This window comes from Haliotis rubra, unplaced genomic scaffold (assembly GCF_003918875.1).
Source record: "Haliotis rubra isolate DU_JTF1 unplaced genomic scaffold, ASM391887v1 Scf111, whole genome shotgun sequence".
Lineage (NCBI taxonomy): Eukaryota > Metazoa > Mollusca > Gastropoda > Lepetellida > Haliotidae > Haliotis > Haliotis rubra.
In genome coordinates this window covers 1,760,334-1,781,928 of record NW_025765015.1, presented here as the reverse complement: position 1 = coordinate 1,781,928, position 21,595 = coordinate 1,760,334, and the positions used below count along the sequence as shown (strand labels likewise).

At 45.6% G+C, this 21,595-nt stretch overlaps 1 protein-coding gene across 1 annotated transcript in view; it reads left to right on the top strand.

Annotated features, from left to right (window-relative positions):
- The window catches only part of LOC124288143 (coatomer subunit gamma-2-like), a 70,852-nt gene that overhangs the window by 11,062 nt on the left and 38,195 nt on the right, over positions 1 to 21,595 (top strand). The window contains exons 3-10 of the mRNA XM_046724717.1: positions 162 to 242; positions 630 to 701; positions 834 to 913; positions 8,602 to 8,677; positions 9,059 to 9,151; positions 16,960 to 17,046; positions 17,175 to 17,291; positions 18,102 to 18,142. Coding sequence (XP_046580673.1) covers positions 162 to 242; positions 630 to 701; positions 834 to 913; positions 8,602 to 8,677; positions 9,059 to 9,151; positions 16,960 to 17,046; positions 17,175 to 17,291; positions 18,102 to 18,142 — 647 coding nt within the window. The remainder of the gene's footprint in view (positions 1 to 161; positions 243 to 629; positions 702 to 833; positions 914 to 8,601; positions 8,678 to 9,058; positions 9,152 to 16,959; positions 17,047 to 17,174; positions 17,292 to 18,101; positions 18,143 to 21,595) is intronic.

Here is a 21,595-nt window from a genome sequence, read left to right as displayed (position 1 = left end):
ACTACATTGAAAGCAGTGTTAAACCCAGCTCACCTTGTATTTTGATTTGATTAAAAACTCCAGTGCTCTGTAATGGCATGTGTTTACATTGACGGTATATGAATGAATAATGTGGATGTCACCAGATGCTTCTTGGTTTTATCTTGTGACATGTTTTCCAGGCTCGGATGTTTAATGAAACACCGATCAACCCACGGAAATGTGGCCACATTCTCACAAAGCTCCTATATCTGATCAATCAGGTGAGTTGAAACCTTTCATGGTTTATTTATCAGAGTAATAGATACCTTTCTTTCAAAATGAAATTCAGTCATGTTTTATCATAGATTAGCGTGATTACTGATAGGGATTATTAATATTCGAACATATTGAAAGAATATTTGCACAGAAGGGTGTAGATAAAAGCAGACAGCTGAAAAGAAATATCCGACTTTTCCTTAAATATATCCAGCTATCCCAGTTGAAACATTTTTAGAGCAGCTTCAGTCTGTCTTCAGAATAAATACTACATATACAAGGCTACATTCACAAATGAAAGACAACTAACACTGTTTTGTAAGAATGGTTATAACATTTCAGTTGGTTTGTGTCAGGGATTAACTTGGTAACATGATTTCTTCTGTTTGCAGGGCGAAAGTGTTGGATCTAAAGAGGCAACTGAGGCATTTTTCGCAATGACCAAGTTGTTCCAGTCTAAAGATGTGAGAAAAACTAATCTTTTTACACTTCTAAGTAAGCCTTAACAACCAACTTCGCGAACACAGAGCACTTATAATTGTTCTCCATATATGCTATCAGAAAGTCCATTTATTTGTATGTTGTTGTTGTTGCAGACCACACTGCGTCGTCTCGTGTACCTCGGTATAAAGGAAATGTCCCAGATAGCCCAGGATGTCATCATTGTTACCAGCAGGTATTTTCATGAATGTGACTGTTTTGTCAGGTGTTATGATGTCCTGCGTTGTATCATGTATGATACTGCAACCTTACCCATACTGTAGTTATGGGTCACAAAAAAAAACAAACATTTTCCCCTTGACTTCTATATTAATGTAATATTTATTATCCCTCGCTGCGCGTTTAGCGCAAAGTGGGGGATAAAGTATTAGGCTCCGTACGTACGTACAATTGGAATATCTTAAGAACTGGTGACTAGATTCTTTTCCTATTTGGTACCTAGGTTCATCACAGTATAAGAAAGGTCCCAGTCAGGTTTGGTGACCTTGACCTTCATGTCAAGGTCACAAGGGAACTTTAACGTTTTACCCTTGTCAGAGAGCTATCTCAAGAACCGTTCACTGGATTTTCTTCATAATCAACACCAAGCTTTACCTAGGGAAGGCGCAGGACCGTCATTCTTCTTCATAGAGATCGTCTTGGGGTACATATTATGCATTTTCCAAGCTGAAAATGTCCTGTGACAGTTGTATCAATGTTTTTTGATTAAAAAGATTGTACAATAAATAAACTCTTTTATTTATTATACGGCCCCCACCTCACGGAGTTACCTCCCGTTACGCATGCGCACCAACTGGGTAAGCACCTAGGCCCGTATCATCATTCCTTCTGCTGTCACTGCCCCTAACAGACGCATGTGTCGAGCAGAGCTGACCTTTTCAGAACGTAAAAGAATAATGTCTGGAACACCACCTGTATGTATGGTCTTTATTACCTTTGCAAAAGGAACAGTAAAGCTTTGCAGTCGGTTGTTTCATAATTGTGACTTTGTCTTAATTATTTTACGCTAACTTTCCCGTGGTTTACGCACATGTTGCTCTGCCATGGCGGGAAGTTTAGCGTGCCACGTGGTTGTAATATTGCGTATTGAACCAACTATTTCTTCCCGTGGTAGCCTTCACGTATTTTTCAATGTTTTCTACGTGTATATATGCTGCTGGTCCGCCGTTAGCTACATGCTTGCGTGTTTGCTTTCAGGCGTTTTCCTCCTGTTCGGTATGTGGACAAAGTATTCCACGGGCCGACAGGCACGACAAATGTATTGTCTGCCTAGAGAAGACCGGCCATGAGGCCGAAACCTGTGAAATTTGTATGGGGTTTTCCCCCCGGGCTCAGAAGCGGAGGGCTGCCGATACTCTCTTTTATAGAGAGATGCGGGAGGCGGGAGGGGAACTTACCCAGGTCCCCCCGTCTAAGGCTAAAAAGTCTAAAGGGAAAAAATCCCGTAGCCAGTCCCCTGCTCCCGCTCCTGGTAGCGGTTTTGACATGACTTTAATCACACAGATGTTTCAGCAGCGCGCAGACTTCGATGAGGTCCCTCGCTCATGAGTCGGGTTGGAGGACTCCGCAGGAGTTCCTCGCCCCACTCTGAGCGTGCAGGGGGAGAGTCTTGGGGATCGCCGAGCCCGCTCGATCCCTAGGCCTTGAGGCGCCTGTCGCCCGCTGCCTCTGGCTTCGGTCCGGGCGCCTCGGCTGCCCCGGAGGGAGGTGCTCCCAGTCCCCTCTCGGAGTTAGGCGCAGGGACCGCTGATGATTCCTGGGGTTCCGATCCCTGCGCCCCTCCCCGGCCCATGAGAGGAGGCACCAGTTCTGCCTGGTATGCCTCCAGCGTCCTCGGGACCGGGTCCGTGCACGCCTGCAGGCACTGGACGCTGGGCACTCTGTCTGCTCCTCCTTCTCTGTTGTTCCTAGTGCTAGGCCGCCCACCGGGTCGGGGTTCGGGTCCTCTTCGCGAGGAGACCCAGCCTCAGACTCGGGCTTGGGCGCGAAGTCGATGGATACTGGGGAGGTCGAGGAGCAGGAGGGTGCCTTCCGTTTCTCTTCGGCTCTGCGGGAGGTCAGGCAAAGAATTGCCGAGTACCTACCCCAGGCCGCGGTGCCTGTTAGCAGCTCGGACTCGGCTGAGTTCCGCTTGCCAGGCGAGGCGTTTGCCCCTAGGCAGCCTACGCAGACGCAGCTCCGCATTCTGCCCTCGTTAGTACAGGACGTGGTGGATCCCCTCGTCTGGTTCTCGCCTCCGATTTCACTTGCCGGAGCTTGTCAGGAGATACCAGCTTGGGGAGGATTCCCTGTTCGTGGTACCTATCGTGGACGAGTGTGTTTTTACTTCAGTCGCCTTGGGGGGAGGCTCGGCTTCCTCCGGAGCAGCTCCGGCTGCTCGTCAAGGGCGTGTTACTCCACCGTTTGCCCTCGCGGGTGCCTACCTGCAGCATGCGTACCGTACCTACGAGGAGGTTTACAGGAACGCTATGCAGCAGGTCAGGGTGGTGGTCCATGAGGCCTACCTCTCCTCGATACAAAGGTCAGCCCTGGAGGCGGAGGGGCATGCTGGTGACGTTTCGCCGCATGTCGTGCTGCTCCGTCAGCTATCTGAAGTACAGGCCCACCTCGCGCGCGACTCTTTGCGGTCCGCTGTGTCGACGGTGATGTGCGCAGTCATGGGGATGCGCAAGCTGTGGCTGTCGACGTCTCGTTACTCGGCAGCGACACAGCAGACCTTGCTGGCCCTCCCCTTCCGTCTGGGAGCGACCCTCTTTCCAGGGGCACAGCAGGTCATACGGGAGGCTGCCGCTGCAGCTACCTCCTTCAAGGACTCTAAGGCCTTGTTGGAGCACCCGCGGGTGTCTCGCCCCCGCGCTCCCGTTCCACCTTCCTCAGCTGGGGTGCAGCCTACACCCGAGTCCGCTGGCTGGCTTCGGCCGCTTTGCAGGGGTAAGCGGAGGCAGAGGTCCGCCAAGGGTAAGGGGAAGGAGCAGTCCTCGACTAGCTCCCAGCCTTTTCGCGGGCGCGGGAGGTCTGCCCCGACCTCCCGTTAACCCATCAGGCTGTCGTTCACGCCGTGTGTCACGCCCAGTCAGCTCCGCTACTCGGGACAATGCACGCGCTCTTACCCGACGTCCCAGTGGGAGGCCGCCTCTCTCTATTCCTGCCGGAATGGGAGAAGGCTACACAAAACCCTTGGGTGCTGTCCACCATCAGTGTAGGCCATTTACCACTGTGGAAGTGAGGTCCGCCCGACTTCACCGGCATACGCCGCAATCCGGTGCCGTCATGTCAGGCAAGGGCGGACATATTGCGCGACGAAGTTCAGGCTCTGCTGGACAAGTCCGCTAATCGGCGCATTCCACCGGAGAGGAACAGCGGGATTTTACTCCACGTACTTCCTCGTCCCGAAGAAAGACGGCGGGTTCCGTCCCATTCTCAACCTCAAGGGGTTGAACCGCATGCTAGAAGTACCATCCTTCAAGATGGAGACACTGCGCTCGGTGATCTCATCTGTTCAGCCCGGCGATTGGCTCACGTCAATCGACCTAAAGGATGCGTATCTGCCTGCATGTGCCCATACATCCATCGTTCAAGAAGTACCTTCGGTTCTCTTACGACGGGATGTGTTACCAATTTAGGGTGCTCCCCTTCGGCATATCGACTGCCCCAAGGGTGTTCACCAAGCTCATGTTAGTCCCGGCTACCCTCGCCGCATTCGCCAAGGAAGGCGTTGTTACCCTTACCTCGACGACTGGTTGCTCGGAGCACTAACACAGCCAGCGAGTCTAGATGCTACTCACACAGTGATAGACATTCTAATTTGACTGGGGTGGATCATCAACCTCAAGAAATCCGACCTGGTACCCACCCAGGACTTGGTTTTTCTTGGGGCGCGATTCAAAACAAACAAGGATCTCGTTTCCTTGTAGCCCGACCGGATCACCAGAGTTCGGGAGGTGGTATCTTCGTTCCTCTCCCAGCCCCAGGCACCAGCACGGACTTGGCTCCGTCTACTGGGCCATATGGTGGCGACGATCTCTGTAGTGTGGCGGGCGCGGTTGAGGATGCGCCCTATACAGCAAGCTTTGGCAAGGCTGTGGGCTCACACGGAGGACCTGGAGCGCAGTCTCACAGTCCCCGGGTGGTTGACACCTCACCTTCAGTGGTGGACCAATGTCGTGAATCTCACCAGGGGGATCCCCTTGGAAATCCCGACGCCAGCTCTCACAGTTCAGACCGATGCGTCCCTCACGGGCTGGGGGGGTGTTCTGGGCAGTCTGTCGGTGTCCGGACTCTGGTCCGAAGCCGAAGCCCACCTTCACATCAACGTGTTGGAACTGAGAGCTGTGCGGTTGGTTTTCGAGCGCTTCAGAGAGCATGTCCGTGGCCAGGTAGTCCATCTTCAGTTGGACAACCAGACGGCCATGTCGTACATCCTGAAGCAGGGCGGCACAGTGTCCCGAGCGCTTCTTCAGGAGGCGTGGGACTTTCTACTCTGGTGCGACCAGTGCGATTGTCAGGTACTCCCTGTTTATCTCCCGGGGCTGGAGAACGTGTGAGCAGACACACTCTCTCGCCGGATCCTGGCCCCGCATGAGTGGATGCTCGACAGGCAGATATTCAGAGTTCTCTCCCAGTTGTACGGGTCGTTCCAGGTGGATCTGTTTGCGTCCGGCGGGACGAATCAGACACCCGTGTTCTGCTCTCGAATACCGGACCCAGGGGCGTTGGCTGCCGACGCCTTCCTGCTGGATTGGACGGGCAGAGTGCTCTGGGCGTTCCCGCCGTTACCACTCATTCCCCGTGTCCTTTCACAGCTGTCCACCCAGCCAGCTCGGCTGCTTCTGCTACTGGCACCGCTTTGGCCGTCACAGAGCTGGTTTCCGGTAATTCTCAGGTTTCTGGCTCAGCCTCCTGTTCTATTACCTTCTGACCCGGACATTCTCACTCAGAACGGAGGCCCCACCCAAATCCACAGATTCAGTGGGTGGCTTGGCCTCTGTCAGGTCTAGCCTCGAGGCACGCTGAATTCCTGCAGCAGTTGCAGACACAATTCTGGCTTCGGTAGGGATTCGACAAACGTTCAGTATGAGGATAGGTGGTCCCGCTGTGCTGGCTGGTGTTCAGATAGGGGATTGCAGATCCCTTTTCTGCGGATTTAGTCCGAGTATTGGAGTTTTGCAAGCTCATTTGGAAGAAGGCCTGGCGGCCGACCATTCGTGGGCTACTCCACGCTATTTCCACTTTTCACACCCCTGTCGATGGTGCTCTTCTGGGGCAGCACCCTCTCGCATAGCGCTTTCGCTGGCGGCTGAACGGGTTCGACCTGCGCTCAGGCGCCAGTCCACCTTTGGGATTTGTCAATTGTGCTAGATTGGCTGTCCGGTCCAACTTTCTCACACCTATCGGCTATTTCCATTCAGTTGTTAACTTGGAAGGCTGTTTTTCTGGTGGCGGTAGCATTTGGACGTAGGGTCGGCGATTTACATGCTATGTCGTCCGACCGGCTGACTGTGTTTCACACTGATCGTGTCAGTATTAAGCCTCCGGATACTTGCCGCCCGAAGGTCGATCACGCTTTCCATGTGACAGCTCCTATCGAACTTCCTACTCTTACCCAGCCTTCCACATCGGGACCTCTCCTACGAGCACTCACCCGTTGGATGTCCGTAAGACACTCAAAGTCTATATCAAACGAACGCAGGGAATCCGTACGGGTACCCAGCTGTTCTGTTGTTATGGTGGCGGGAAGGCTGGTGTACCAGCGAGCAAGCAGACTTTGTCTCGCTGGCTTGTTTCGTGTATTTGTGCCGCTTATCAGGCTAAGGGCAAGCCTCCCCCTGAGGGGTTGAAGGCTCACTCGGTCAGGGCAGTAGCCGCATCAAAAGCTTTTGCATCGGTACTCCCCATTGAAGAGATCTGCTCTGCCGCTATTTGGAGCCGGCCAAACACGTTTATACGGCACTATCAGCTCGATACACATTCCCGTAATCGTGCGAGCTTTGGCTGTTCTGTTCTCTCCAGTGGACAGTGTCCTGCCACCCTGACCGAGTGAGTCTTGGTTTATTGGTTTGTTTATTGAAGCTGCTGTACAATAATGTGTATTATTGCCATATCCGCTACTAGGAGCTAACTACCCCCTTTCGATTCTCTCAGGAGTAATTAGTCGATTGTGAGCGGTTTTGACATTCCCCCCTACGGTGCTCACTAATCGACACGTGGTGGGTGGGGCTTTGCGGAAGCGAAACTGGGACATGTGACAGGTGAGTGTTATGGCGTCTGTTAAATTTTTTCCCATTAACGATAGCTATTTGTGTGTGCTTGGACAGAATTCCCTCCTCCCTGGCCTCCGGTCTTTGGGAGTCTGTGTTTACGCATAATATGTACCCCAAGGACGATCTCTATGAAGAAGAATTAACCAAACCTGAATCATCCTTGGGGTAGGGCCTCCCGCCTCCCCGCAATTCTGTTCACTGATGTATTCAGCAGAAGGAATGATGATACGGGCCTAGGTGCTTACCCAGTTGGTGCGCATGCTCAACGGGAGGTAACTCCGTGAGGTGGGGGCCGTATAATAAATAAAAGAGTTTATTTATTGTACAATCTTTTTAATCAAAAAACATTGATACAACTGTCACAGGACATTTTCAGCTTGGAAAATGCATAATATGTACCCCAAGGACGACTCTCTTCGAAGAATTTAAAACCTCTTCAGGTTTGGTTAAATTTTGGTGACCTTCACTTAGTTTTCAAGGTCACAGCGACACTTTTAAGATTTCAGCATGTTAAGCTGCATGTTAAGCTTGTCAGCGAGATATCCCAAGAACTGTTAACTGGATTTTCTTCATATTCAGCACCAAGCTTTACCTAGGGAAGGCGCAGGGCCCAGTCTATTTTGGTGACCTTCACTTAGTTTTCAAGGTCACAGCGACACTTTGAATATTTCAGAAGCTGCATGTTAAGATTGTCAGTGAGATATCTCAAGAACCATTCACTGGACTTCTTCATATTTGACACCAAGCTTCAGCTAGGGAAGGTGCAAGGTCCAGTCAATTTTGGTGACCTTCACATAATTGTCAAGGTCACAGGGACACTTTGAAGATTTCAGCATGTTAAACTCCATGTTAAGATTGTCAGCGAGATATCTCAAGAACAGTTCACTGGATTTTCTCCATGGACTTTCAAGATTTCTCTTGAATGTTTTTCAATAAGCAATTATTACTATTTTTGCATATTTCATACACTAAGACATTCATGTCAAGGTCAAAGTCAGTCTTGAAAATATTTGTGCTTTTGAACAACTACAGAACAAGATATCAAGAGGGGTTGACATCGTAAATTATGACCTTCACTGTCATTACTTTTTAAGTTTGATTTCATAATTTGCGGCAGGGGATTATGTCACCTTAGTGACAATGCTTGTTTAAAAATTAACTCAGCCTTAGTTTATGTACATGTGTTCAGAGTCTGGCCTCAAAGCAGCAATAAACATGTAGAAAAGACTACCGTAGCCAGCTCCTTTAACCAGTATAGGAAGCTGAACAGACCAAAATGTCACCCACTTGAAAATATGTGTGGTCACATTTAGCATAAGTCATCATGTTAAAAAAGACAGCATTAAATATTACTGAATAGATGTACACACAAAATTCTTGCACGAAATCATGCATTCACAGCTGTTAGATGGTTCAATCTGCACTGAAGGCTCCTTGTGAAAACTGTTTGGTAAAATGTAACCTACAAGCAATGCCTTACATCAAATATGAGCTTTGTATAACGATACCCATGAGGAGCTGTGATTGATATTATTTGCTGGCAGTTGTGTAAACAATGCAGATATGTGTGTTGATGACTCAGATGACGCATCCTGTGTTGCAGTTTGATGAAGGACATGACTGGGAAGGAGGACCAGTTCCGTGGACCTGCCATCAGAGCTCTATGCTCAATCACAGATGTAAGTCATACCAACACATACACTTCAAGCATAGCTCAAGGCAAGAGTTTAGCGAGGTCTGGTGCAAACTAGGTTGAAATCATTGATAATACTTCATATATTTGGGCCACTTTTGTAATGATTAATAGTAGCTTTAGGATGTATTTGTTTTTGCTGTCAATAATCTGCTGTTGCTGTATAGGATGTAAATGTGTTTTTGGTTGTTGGATGAAAGATGAAAAATATGATTTGATTACACATGCTTTATGGGCTGTGCTGTAAGGTTTTTCATTAGGATTTGTGATACAATCAAATGTATTGATTCCTTCTCACTCTTTGCCTTGTACTATATATAACTGTCTTTACTGAAGTAGAATCTGACTGTGTTGTCATTGTTTGCAGAACACCATGCTGCAAAGTATTGAGAGGTATATGAAGCAGGCCATTGTGGACAAGGTCCCAGCAGTGTCCAGTGCCGCTCTCGTCTCGTCTCTGGTATGTTAGCTTTGACAACAATGTACATGGTGGAGGGAAGAATGTTTACCCGTTTGTCCGACATCTGTCCTCTTTAGAATCCCACTACGTATTACGTTGCCACTGAATATGCTTGCCTAGTGATGATTTGAATTTTAAATATGGCCTTAAAGCAGTAAAAAAAAATTCATGGTTTTTTCGCAATTTATGAGAGTATTTGAAAGGTTAACCTTGATGTGGCTTGTCTATGCTCCTAAATTCTCTTAAAATGTGTTCCCTCATAGTGTAAACATAATCTCAGAAACAACATTGTTCCCACAAATGACAACCCCCCCACTGGTTCAAGGACATCGAATCCAGTCTTTAGTATATTTTAGGTTGTTGTCATGTTCAATATGCATGTTCAGTTTTTAAAAAAATATTTAAAGGTTTTAACTCCTTTTGATCTTCATGTTTTGACCATGCTCTTGGGACGTACATACGGACGGACGCTGCTGAATACATAGTCCCCCATTCCAAGTTGTGACGGGGATCTTCAAATTTGAAGACATTGGGGACAATAGTTCATGAGATATCGCGTTAACAAGAGTTGGAAAAGTGGTCAAAGTGTCGTGGTGACCTTGAAAATAAGGTCAAGGTCACCCAAATCGACTGGTGTCTGTGTAATCCCCCAATGTAGGCTGTCACCAAATTTGAAGACATTGGGTACAACGGTTCATAAGACATCGCGTTAACAAGAATCGGGACGTACATATGGACGGACGCTGCTGAATACATAGTCCCCCATTCTGAGTTGTGGCGGAGGACAACCCCATATTATACCCCCTCTACGAAGTAATGGGGGTATAAAGCGTTCATTCTGTCCGTCCGTCCTGAAACTTTGTCCAGAGCATATCTCTTAAAGTTTACATGCTAGGTTCACCAAACTTCACACACATGTTAATCATTACCCATTGATGTGCCTTTCTGCTATTTTAAAGGTTTTCTGAATTTGTTTTGTTGTTGTTTCCATGGAAACATGACTTTGTGCAAAATGTGTTTCATGGTTACCTGGCCACAGCATATCGAAACTATACATGCTAACTTAATACACAAGTTAATCATGACCCACAGATATGCCATGTGCTGAAATATAACAATCTTCATCTACGTCCACTTCATTGTGTGCAACAAGTTCAATTGTATGTCAGGTTTCCACGGAAAACACAAAACAATAATGTTTCCATAAATTATTACTGTAATCAGTACATGGCAAAACTATTATCTAATATGTATATAAAGTTTAGTAGAGTCAAGTAGAAAGTCTTGTGAGCTGCTGATCCTTGTCACGTTATATATATCAATATCAGTCATTTCCATGTCCCAAAGTGGGAAGCGGGGGTATGTGAGCTGTGCTCACTTCTACACTTGTTTTCAAGGTCACCACGACACTTTGACCACTTTTCCAACTCTTGTTAATGCGATATCTCATGAACTATTGTCCCCAATGTCTTCAAATTTGGTGACAGCCTACTTTGGGTGATTATGCAGACACCAGTCGATTTGGGTGACCTTGAAAATATGGTCAAGGTCACTATTTTGACCACTTTTCAAACTTGTTAACGCGATATCTCATGAACTATTGTACCAAATGTCTTCAAATTTGTTGACAGCCTACATTAGGGGATTACGTAGACATCAGTTGATTTGGTGACCTTGACCTTATTTTCAAGGTCACCACACCCCTTAGACCACTTTTCAAACTCTTGTTAACGCAATATCTCGAGGAACTATTGTACCCAATGTCTTCAAATTTGGTGACAGCCTACAATGGGGGATTGAGCAGACAACAGTTGATATTGGTGACCTTGACCTTATCTTCAAGGTCACACTTTTCAAACTATTGTTAACGCAATATCTCATGAACTGTTGTACCCAATGCCTCCAAATTTGGTGACAGCCTACATTGGGTGATTATGCAGACACCAGCCGATTTGGGTGACTGTGAAAATAACGTCAAGGTCACTACTTTGACCACTTTTCAAACTTGTTAACGCGATATCTCATGAACTATTGTCCCCAATGTCTTCAAATTTGGTGACAGCCTACATTAGGGGATTACGTAGACACCAGTTGATTTGGTGACCGTGACCTTATTTTCAAGGTCACCCTTTTCCAACTCTTGTTAACGCAATATCTCATGAACTATTGTACCCAATGTCTTCAAATTTTGGGGGTGGGGTGGGGTAGCCTAGTGGTTAAAGCGTTGGCATGTCACGCCGAAGAACCAGGTTCGAAACCTCAAATGGGTACAATTTGTGAAGCCCATTTCTGGTGTCCCCCGCCGTGATGTTGCTGGAATGTTGCTTAAAGCGGCATTAAACCAAATTCAGTCAGTCTTCAAATTCGGTGACAGCCTACATTAGGGGACTATGCAGACACCAGTTGATTTGGTGACCTTGACCATATTTTCAAGGTCACCCTTGTCAAACTCTTGTTAACGCGATATCTCATGAACTATTGTCCCCAGTGTCTTCAAATTTGGCGACAGCCTCCATTAGGGGATTACACAGACACCAGTCGATTTGGGTGACCTTGACCTTATTTTCAAGGTCAAACTTTTCCAACTCTTGTTAACGCAATATCTCATGAACTGTTGTACCCAATGTCTTCAAATTTGGTGACAGCCTATACTGGAGGATTACACAGACACCAGTCGATTTTGGTGAACTTGACCTTATTTTCAAGGTCACCACGCCACTTAGACCACTTTTCAAACTCTTGTTAACGCAATATCTCGAGGAACTATTGTCCCCAATGTCTTCAAATTTGGTGACAGCCAACACTGGGGGATTAAGCAGACAACAGTTGATATTGCTGACCTTGACCTTATCTTCAAGGTCACACTTTTCAAACTATTGTTAACGCAATATCTCATGAACTGTTGTACCTAATGCCTCCAAATTTGGTGACAGCCTATATTAGAGGATTACGTGGACACCAGTCGATTTTGGGTGACCTTGACCTTATTTTCAAGGTCAACACGCAACTTTGACCACTTTAAATTAAACTCTTGTTAATGCGATATCTCATGAACTGTTGTACCCAATGTCTTCATTTATGTTGACAGTCTACATTGGGTGATTATACAGACACCATTCATTTCAGGCATCTTTTATCTGACAAAAATATAAAAAGTAGTAAATATGTAAATATTGCCTTCTTCTTTAGCGGTGGAGGACATTGCCATATTAGTGGTAAACACTTGTATTTTCTGAAATTCCTTGACTGAGGAAGCTGAATTCTGCCATATATATTGATATTTTGCTCTTGGGCTGATTTGACACAACTGTCAACGAATTCCTTTAAATTTGGCTAAGGTAATGCTGGAATTTATCAATATAAACTGAAATAATTTCTCAAATTTAATTGAAAAGATAATTATGGAATATCACATACTGACATATATATGATTAATTATTAAGTGCTTCTGAATCAGAGAATTACTGAGTGAGTGAGTTTCCTTAAGCAATATTTCAGCAATATCACCAGAAATGGGCTTCAAACACTGTACCCATGTTGGGAATTGAATCTGGGTCTTTGGTGTGACGAGCAAATGCTTTAACCACTAGGCTACCCAATCAGTGAATTAATATTCTATCATAAATTCTAATTTTTTAAACTTATCCTATTTCAAGGCATGCACTTCTCTCTCTTACTTTGACCATGGCGTGGAAACGTGCTGTAGGCTAAGTTGAATCAAATCAAATCTTCTAGCCTCTCTCCCACCCGATTGCTCCCCACTGTTCCCATTTCTGGACACATCAATCATCCCTGTCAAGCGTGCAAAGTGCCCAGGACATGAGCCTACTACTGCCATTCTCTTTCTTGTCGCCCACTGGTGTGGACGTGTATAACGCTCTGTCTGCCACTCGTCTTGTCTCTCATTATGGGAAAGAATCATCGTTCTACTAGGAAGGGGAAATTTTGTGGAGATGTACTTTATGCATGGATTGCATCGGCTGGTTTAATAATGTCCGCCCTAATAATAATGTTTAATAATGTTTTTCCATCCAGAGTTTTACCACGACTACGGATGATTCAGAGGTTTCAAAAGATTGCTGATCACCAAGTGCCGATCCTTCTACTTTCATCGATTCTTTACCCTGCATGGGTGATTCTCGAATTGAATGTCTGCGGGGGAGTTTACTTGACACATACTGCCTCTTTGTAGACACATCACTACAAGGATGAGGAAGTTCATCTTCACGATGTACTAGTAGCAGGACTGTTGTCACGCGATGTACTGACCTTCCACATCAACGAGCTGGCGTTCAAGGCAGTTATCCCAGCTATAACACTTTGGCCTACTTTCGACCGGTCTTATATGATCAGACAACTCAAGTACTCGGTGGTGGTGTGGTACATCTATCATCTGGGTTCTACATCTAGCTACTTCACCAGTTAGGATGGAATGTCAATTTTAAGAAGTCAGAACTGATCCCGATAGGTAGAATCGCCCGTTCGCGGAGGGGTCACTTTGAGGCTGTTCGCTCCCTCTCATCACCTCTATGTAGACGCTTCTCTACACGGGTGGGGAGCTCACCTTCAGGATCTTCAAATGGCAGGGTTGTGGTCTCCCGCAGACCAGTCCTGTCACATCAACAGGAGTTCTGAACTAGAGTTCAGGATGGTTATATTGGCGATAGCCCATTGGGCTCAACTTCTACGATCAACCAGTCTACTCGTACAATCGGACAATGCCATGGTGGTGTGGTACATCAACCAGTTGTGGTCCACAGGATCACCGCACCTACTTTACTGGGTTCAGCAGTTCTTCCATCTCATGGACTCGCTGGATATCACAGTCAGAGCTGATCACATACCATTACATTACATTACATTCATATACATTTATATAGCGCGCTAATATCCAGTCTTAAGAAGACTGCTCAAGAGCTCTGCTGAACTCTGTATGCAATGCTGAACAAATGAGTTTTTAATCTGGATATGAAAGTACTGAATGTCTCCACTGATTAAAAGAGAGGGATAATTTGTTCCACAAAGCTGGGCCGACAACTTGAAAAGACCTTTCACCAAATGTCTTGGTCCGGCTGACTACAGTCTGGCACAAGTGTTGTTTAGGGCTGGGACGATACAGTAGATCACGATACAATACATATCGCGATATTTTACCTGCGATACGATACGTATCACGATACATACACCTTGAAAGTATGACACAGTATTAAGATTTAGAATAATTTATTTCAAGGTATTTGTGTATAACAATAACACTACTCTAATAAATATACAAGTAACTCTATCATACTAGCGTATTTTTCTCTAAATATATACTCTATCATATTTAAGATAATACTGTTTTGAAAAAACGATGTGTATTGTTTTGTATCGATACACCAGTCGACGATACGATAGCTGTATCAAACTGAAATGTATCGCGATGCATCGGTGCATCGGTGAATCATCCCAGCCCTAGTGTTGTTGTGAAGACTTCAGGTGGCGCGTTGGTTTATATTCTTGCACAAGGTCTGAGAGATAAACTGGTGCCGTGTTGTGCAAGGCTTTGAACATCAGTACCAATATTTTGTAATGGATACGGATGGGTACCAGGGGTTTAAAGCGTCATTGCTGATTTACTGTCCCGATCGGCTCGACCATTCTCGACAGAGTGGAAGCTACATCCTCAGATATTCAAGACTCACTGCTCTCCCGATTACGATTGGTGGACCTGTTTGCAGGTTCAACACTCAGCTACCCAGGTTCATGTTGCCGGTTCCCGGATCCGTTAGCATAGGAACACCATGCGTTAGCAATACCCTGGGAGGGCCTCAACACGTATGCGTTCCCACCACCAACATCACTTCTTCGAGTTCCACTCAAACTCCGATCAACATTGGCTTTTACACTGCTTTTTGTCTTATTGACCGCCCAGGAGTTGGTTTTTCGGCCTACGAGAACTCGCCCATCCAAACCCAGTACCGCTTCCTGACCGCGCTGACATAATGATCAACAGCTACATTGGTCGCCACAGACGCTTCCATCTACACGCATTATCATCTACAGCTACATTGGTCGCGTTGATCCTTGATCACTAAGGGTTACTAGAACTGAGTGGCTACGGCTATTACTATAGCTCATCGTACCTTTACACAAGTCCCCACGATGGCAAATGGATGAATTTGAGGCTTATTGTAAGGTGAAGGACATCACTTTCCCTATCACAGCCTCACCTCAGATAGGCTACGTTAGAGACTTCTCATCCCATTGTTTCCAGCTTCATCAGCAGAAGTCTTGCGTACACCACTTGCTCTTTGGATGCGTTCAACAATTCTACACGCCTATGCCAACGATGACCTTTCACCGCGTGCTACTGCGAACTATCACAAGACACGAGCTTTGGCTTCAATGATGGCACTTCACAGCAACTGTTCTCTTAACGCCATCATGGAGGGTTGTTTCTGGAGGTCAGGAACGGTCTTAGCCTCACACTATCTACGAGATCTATCTGTCACTAATGTGAAGGGCTTACACCAGTTTCTCCCTTTGGTGTTAGTGATGCAACTTTCGTTGGCCCATCAACACAGATGAAGGGGCAGGCTTCCTCGCGATGGTCATGTCACCTTGAAGTTCAACAGAAGATATTGATGTTATCTTTTCATCTTGTTGTTCTTTATCCTGGGCATAGATCACCCTCACCTGGTGTAGCTGGGGCGTTGTAGTACTGTCATACCCATGACACTATAGACTGTGAGGCCAGTCTTGTACTTCATGCAGAGGGGATTAACACTCTACTTACTGACCTCTACTCTTGCGAGCAATTACGTCAGTGAAGTGTTGATTTCCAAATTCCTACGGGTTTTCGAAGCGTTCTGCTCCAAAGTTCCTTTCTCATCTTCGGATGATCAATTCGTACTGAACGTTAAATGAGTTGAGCACCATCCTGTCTTCCATTTCACGATTTCATTTCAAGATTAAGGTCTTAGACTTTAATTCACTGGGGTCTTCTGAGAAATAGCAGCGAGGTGGGGCTTACTTGCCAAACTGTGTCCTTTTGTCTTGAACAAAAGTTGCAACTGAAAACCACATTGATTTGAGGCCGCCCACTCCCTGGAGTCTTTGTACTGTGTAAGCCAAGGGTTTTATCAATGAGAAGCAATCCATCACAAGTATTGGAGTATAGTATATCGGGAGTTAGTGCTTTCTCCAGGCCTCCTTGTGCAATGCGACTTCACGGTTGTTATATGTTCGATGCAGGGTAATCCACTCCATCCAACCATGGGATAAATGCATACTGTGAGATTGGATAAGTTTAAAAATTTGGAAATTTTAACTGTAAATTGTATATTTATATACTTATCCTATCTCATGCAATGGATTCTCACCAGACCTTCCCCACATCACAGATAACTTGGGGCTCTAAGACAAGAATGATAGTAGTGGGATGTCATGTGACTGTCCTGGGCACTTTGCACGCTTGACAGGGATGATTGACGTGTCCAGGAATGGGAGTGATTGAGTGGGAAAGAGACCAGAAGATTTGATTCAACTTAGCCTACAGCACATTTCCATGCCATGGTTGAAGTAAGAGAGGGAAGTGCATACCGTGAGGTAGAATAAGTATATAAATATACAATTTATTGTTAAGATTTCTAATTATAAAAAATTCCGCTTTTTATGTGTATATGATTCCCTTAAAGAGGGAGATTGCAATCCCTCTTACAGCAACCCTTTTTGAGAGACTGTGTTATTTGACATCTTTAATTGTTGACTGTATATACAAGGGACTTTCTGTTTTGCATGATCAAATATGTTCGTATGTATTTTAGCACCTGAGTAAAGGAAGCCATGACATCACCAAGCGTTGGGTGAATGAAGCCCAGGAGGCTGTCAACAGTGACAACATCATGGTGCAGGTACAGTCTTCCAGTCTCATATAGTCTTGTAGAAGCTTTTTATCTTCTTGAAAACTTTAAAACAGATATGCCTTCATTGTTATCATTGTGTTAGAGAGATTAACCTATGTTATTTTTGTTCTCTTCAGTACCATGCTTTAGGGCTGCTGTACCACATCAGGAAGAATGACAAACTGGCAGTCAATAAGCTGGTCAGCAAGTTCAGCAAGCATACTCTCAAGTCACCTTATGCTTACTGTTTGCTGGTAAGTGTCATCTGTGTCTTCCAACAGGACCGGTGTTTATAAACATATATTGAACAGCTTAAAGAACCCAACCTGCTTGTTAAAATGCTGACAAATGAATTGATGTCATGCATGGCATTTTTCACAAATGTCAGACTTCCATTTCTTTTCTGTTCAGTATATGTCTGCCCACTCTCCTACCCAGAGTTCCATGCGGCAAGCCTGCATAGTATCTCTTCCACAGGCCAGAAAAATGTGACGATTCATCACATCTTGCAATGTCCATTCAATATAATGTACAGATTTCTTTCACTCTTTTATTTTGGACGAGTCTACACATCTAACTAAACATCTTTAATAGAATGGTTTAGTTTCACTGAAAAAATATCCCAAAACATGTAACACTATTTCGATTTGCGTAGCGATCCTTTGTTTACATAGGTTGTACGGCTCCACGTGCTGTCAGCAAAGCCGACGGAGAGCAAACGATGCAGCCAGTTTGATATCTAAATATGTACTGTCATAGACCTAACTGTCGCAGTTGTGGAAGAATATATATGTAACAATGTAAAACATTATGAAGAGAACGCCGAAAAGCTTTCGTGAGTCCAGTCTCTTCTTATTATGAATATGCGCATTTGATTACAAACAAGAGAAAAGTCCGGTCACGTGATATGCAAATTAGCTTGTGGCAGTGATGTTATGTTAAGTCATTGCTGTGCCAGAGTGTGATGTCTGCCTTTACAGAGCTTATACATTGGTGTTTTTAACTGTGTGTGTTAATATGGTAGGTTATTTGTATAACTGGTAATGAGCCTTGTATGGTTACAGATCAGGATTGCCAGCAAGCTGATCGAGGAGGAAGATGCTGGGTAAGTGCTACAACTTTCTACTTTTTGACCCACATGGCTGTTATGTCAAAGTTAGATGTGTTGAACATACAGCTTTCTTAAAGTTAAAGCTTGCTGTCTGTGCATTTCTTCTAAGTACAACATTATATATTCGTGTCAAGGTTATTTTCCAGCCTTGAACATGTAGTTCCAAAAATTGTTTCACAAATTCATCTTTCTGTGTTTTTTATTTTTTATGTTTGTCAGCAGATGTATGCTATTTAATTTGTTGTTTGTGTCAAACTTTGAATAATTTTTTAAGTATTTTTGTAGGTCCTTTCAATGTTATCTTGTGAGGTTTCTAGACCATAATTTATGTATATTTTAGTGGAAGCAGTGTTATTGTACCTTCACACTGGAGATAACCTGTGTGTATGATGTGTCTTTACCCTGTAGTGGAAGCAGTGTTATTGTACCTCCACACTGGAGATAACCTGTGTGTATGATGTGTCTTTACCCTGTAGTGGAAGCAGTGTTGTACCTCCACACTGGAGATAACCTGTGTGTATGATGTGTCTTTACCCTGTAGTGGAAGCAGTGTTATTGTACCTCCACACTGGAGATAACCTGTGTGAATGATGTGTCTTTACCCTGTAGTGGAAGCAGTGTTGTACCTTCACACTGGAGATAACCTGTGTGAATGATGTGTCTTTACCCTGTAGTAGAAGCAGTGTTATTGTACCTCCACACTGGAGATAACCTGTGTGAATGATGTGTCTTTACCCTGTAGTGGAAGCAGTGTTATTGTACCTCCACACTGGAGATATCCTGTGTGTGTGATGTGTCTTTACCCTGTAGTGGAAGCAGTGTTATTGTACCTCCACACTGGAGATAACCTGTGTGTATGATGTGTCTTTACCATAGTGGAAGCAGTGTTATTGTACCTCCACACTGGAGATAACCTGTGTGTATGATGTGTCTTTACCCTGTAGTGGAAGCAGTGTTATTGTACCTCCACACTGGAGATATTTATTTTTCCTTATCCTGACTCATGCTCTTTTGCTTGTCTTCTTCTTCTTGCGAACATAGTGGAACACTTGTATCTCCTTATTTGAAGCTCCCTTCAAAATAAAATCACTAATTGGTACTCACCACGAGTTGCTCCCCTTTGTTTCCCCTGGCGGGAAAGGTGTCGCCACCCTCTGGCCATGTGCTTCACTCTCTCCTTCTTCGCCCAGTGAGCAGGATGTGAGAGCGCCTCGTGTCTCCTACACACCATATCCTTTGATAATCTCTTAGTTTTACCTCTCTTAGGTTACTATAGAGGTATAGCTAGTATCCTTTACTAATTTGTATTGATTAATTATCATTATTTCTACTGTTTATTCCGTGTATTAAGTGATTGTTCAGCTAGCTTTACGTTGATGAAAATCTGTACGATTTGTAGATTACGTTTTCTGCCTCTGATCCATGTAATATGCCCTAGTTGTTCTCACGCCGTGTGCGTTTAATTCACGTTGCAGTTACTGCATTAATTTATCTCATTCTGCATTTAATAAATATCATCTTTGCGTCTTAAGGCGTGCTGCAGATAGAGTCCATGCAAACAAAGGGCAAAACATGGCAGAGAGTCCAGATATTCCATCCAGTCAGCTGCTAGCGATCGACCCTCTCCCGTCTGGTGTTCTGCTAGAGACCCCTGCGGTAGAGGAGGAGCGTGGGGCATGATCCGTTACCTCGAAAAAGCGACCGGCCTCCCCAGACATCCCGTCATTGCAGACCAAGTCTAAGAGGGCCTCAGCGTCTTCTCAAGCGCCAGACTTAGGACCCCCAGGGCAGCGCAGACTTCCAAAGGAAAATCTACGAAGACAGCGAGAACTTTCTCAGCGAGATCGTTCCAGCAGCAGAATTGGGCCTCTCGATGATCAGCCGATAATCATCCCGACTTACGGCACAAGAAGCGACCGGTGTCAGCGACTGTGACTTCTGCAGAGATCACCATGCAGCCTGATGCCTCTACACTGGCGTCAGGCGTTATTGATGTGGACCCCATCGCAGAGAAGGCGCCCGGCGACTTCGTCACAGATCATCCCAGAAGACATGATGCGGCAAATTATGAACATCATGGAGGACCACTACAAACTGCAGAAGCAGGGTCGAGCCTTAGCGAAGGCTCCAGCGTGAACAGCACCCAGAGGCACCCCGTCAGCGTAGCAGCCAAGGCGATGTCACCTTCGCGAAGGAAGTCCCGACCACCTTGGCGAAGGACCTAGATGTACAGCCTTGCGAAGGCCTTGTGGCGGGATAGATCATCACCATCTTCGATTTCATCTCTAGATATGGACTCGGACCATCAGGCGTCACGGAGGCCTTCCGAAGGTCATATCATCGATCCCGGACGGGACGCAAATGAAGCTTCGCGAAGGCATTAGCGAAGGACATATGATTCCAGATCTTCATCATCTAGAAGGACATCGAGGGACTATAGAAGAGCTTCAGCGAAGCTATCAGCGTTAAGCCTCACAAGTCTCGAGAAAATCATCCCATAGGCGATCTCCGCCGTTCATCACCAGGTCGATCACCCGTCAGATCTCCACATAGAAGCGGCGCACAAGTCAACTAGATCGCCACAAGCCTCATCGGACATACAGACAGCTACGCGGTCGAAGAGCATCTACAATTAGTTAATGATGATGGTATTGAGGATGATGGAGGAATCATTTTCTCCGATGCAGAATCACGGTATTGGATGGTCAATAACCTAGATCTCTCATCACCATCTAAAAGTGGCAATACAGCGCAGGCGTATTTGATGAAGGAAGGCGATCCAGATCACGATCACTCTACCCCGATTGACCCGATCGGCGGCAGTGCCACAGAATCTAGATGCAGCTTTCCAGAAAGCTCACGAAAGTTCAGACACCACATCTGCCCAACTTTCATGCCAAGAAGTTCTCCACGCATAACATGGACTCTTTCTACAAAGCCCAGGACATCGATGAGAACTATAAGATCATCAGCGATGTCAAGAACAAGATTTACAAGATGGATGATGCAAGTTGGCTCATATAGAAACCATGGCGAGGCGTATGTTCTTTGGGTTAAATAGATCTAGGGCGATCAATGAGACTCTTATCACTAGATTCGGGATTCCACGGCGGAAGATGATAGAATGATTTATTCTGCCTTACTTATGCAAAGAAAGATCAGCAGTTTTTAGCGGATCATCTTACATCTGTTTCAGCAGCACTGACCTTAGCTCGTCGTCAAGGCCTCCTCTTTCCTGCAATTGGGGAGAACTTTACAGCCCACTTTATACAGCCCGTGGTCGACAACATCCATCTTTGGCGGAGAAATCGACAAAGTCGCCAAGGAAGTCTCTAAGGATTCCAGGGAAGTCCTTATGATTAAATCGATGGACACACTAGCCAGCGTCATTAGTCAGACTTCACAAAGATACTCAGGCAGATCTAAGTTCACGGGCCTACAAAGAGC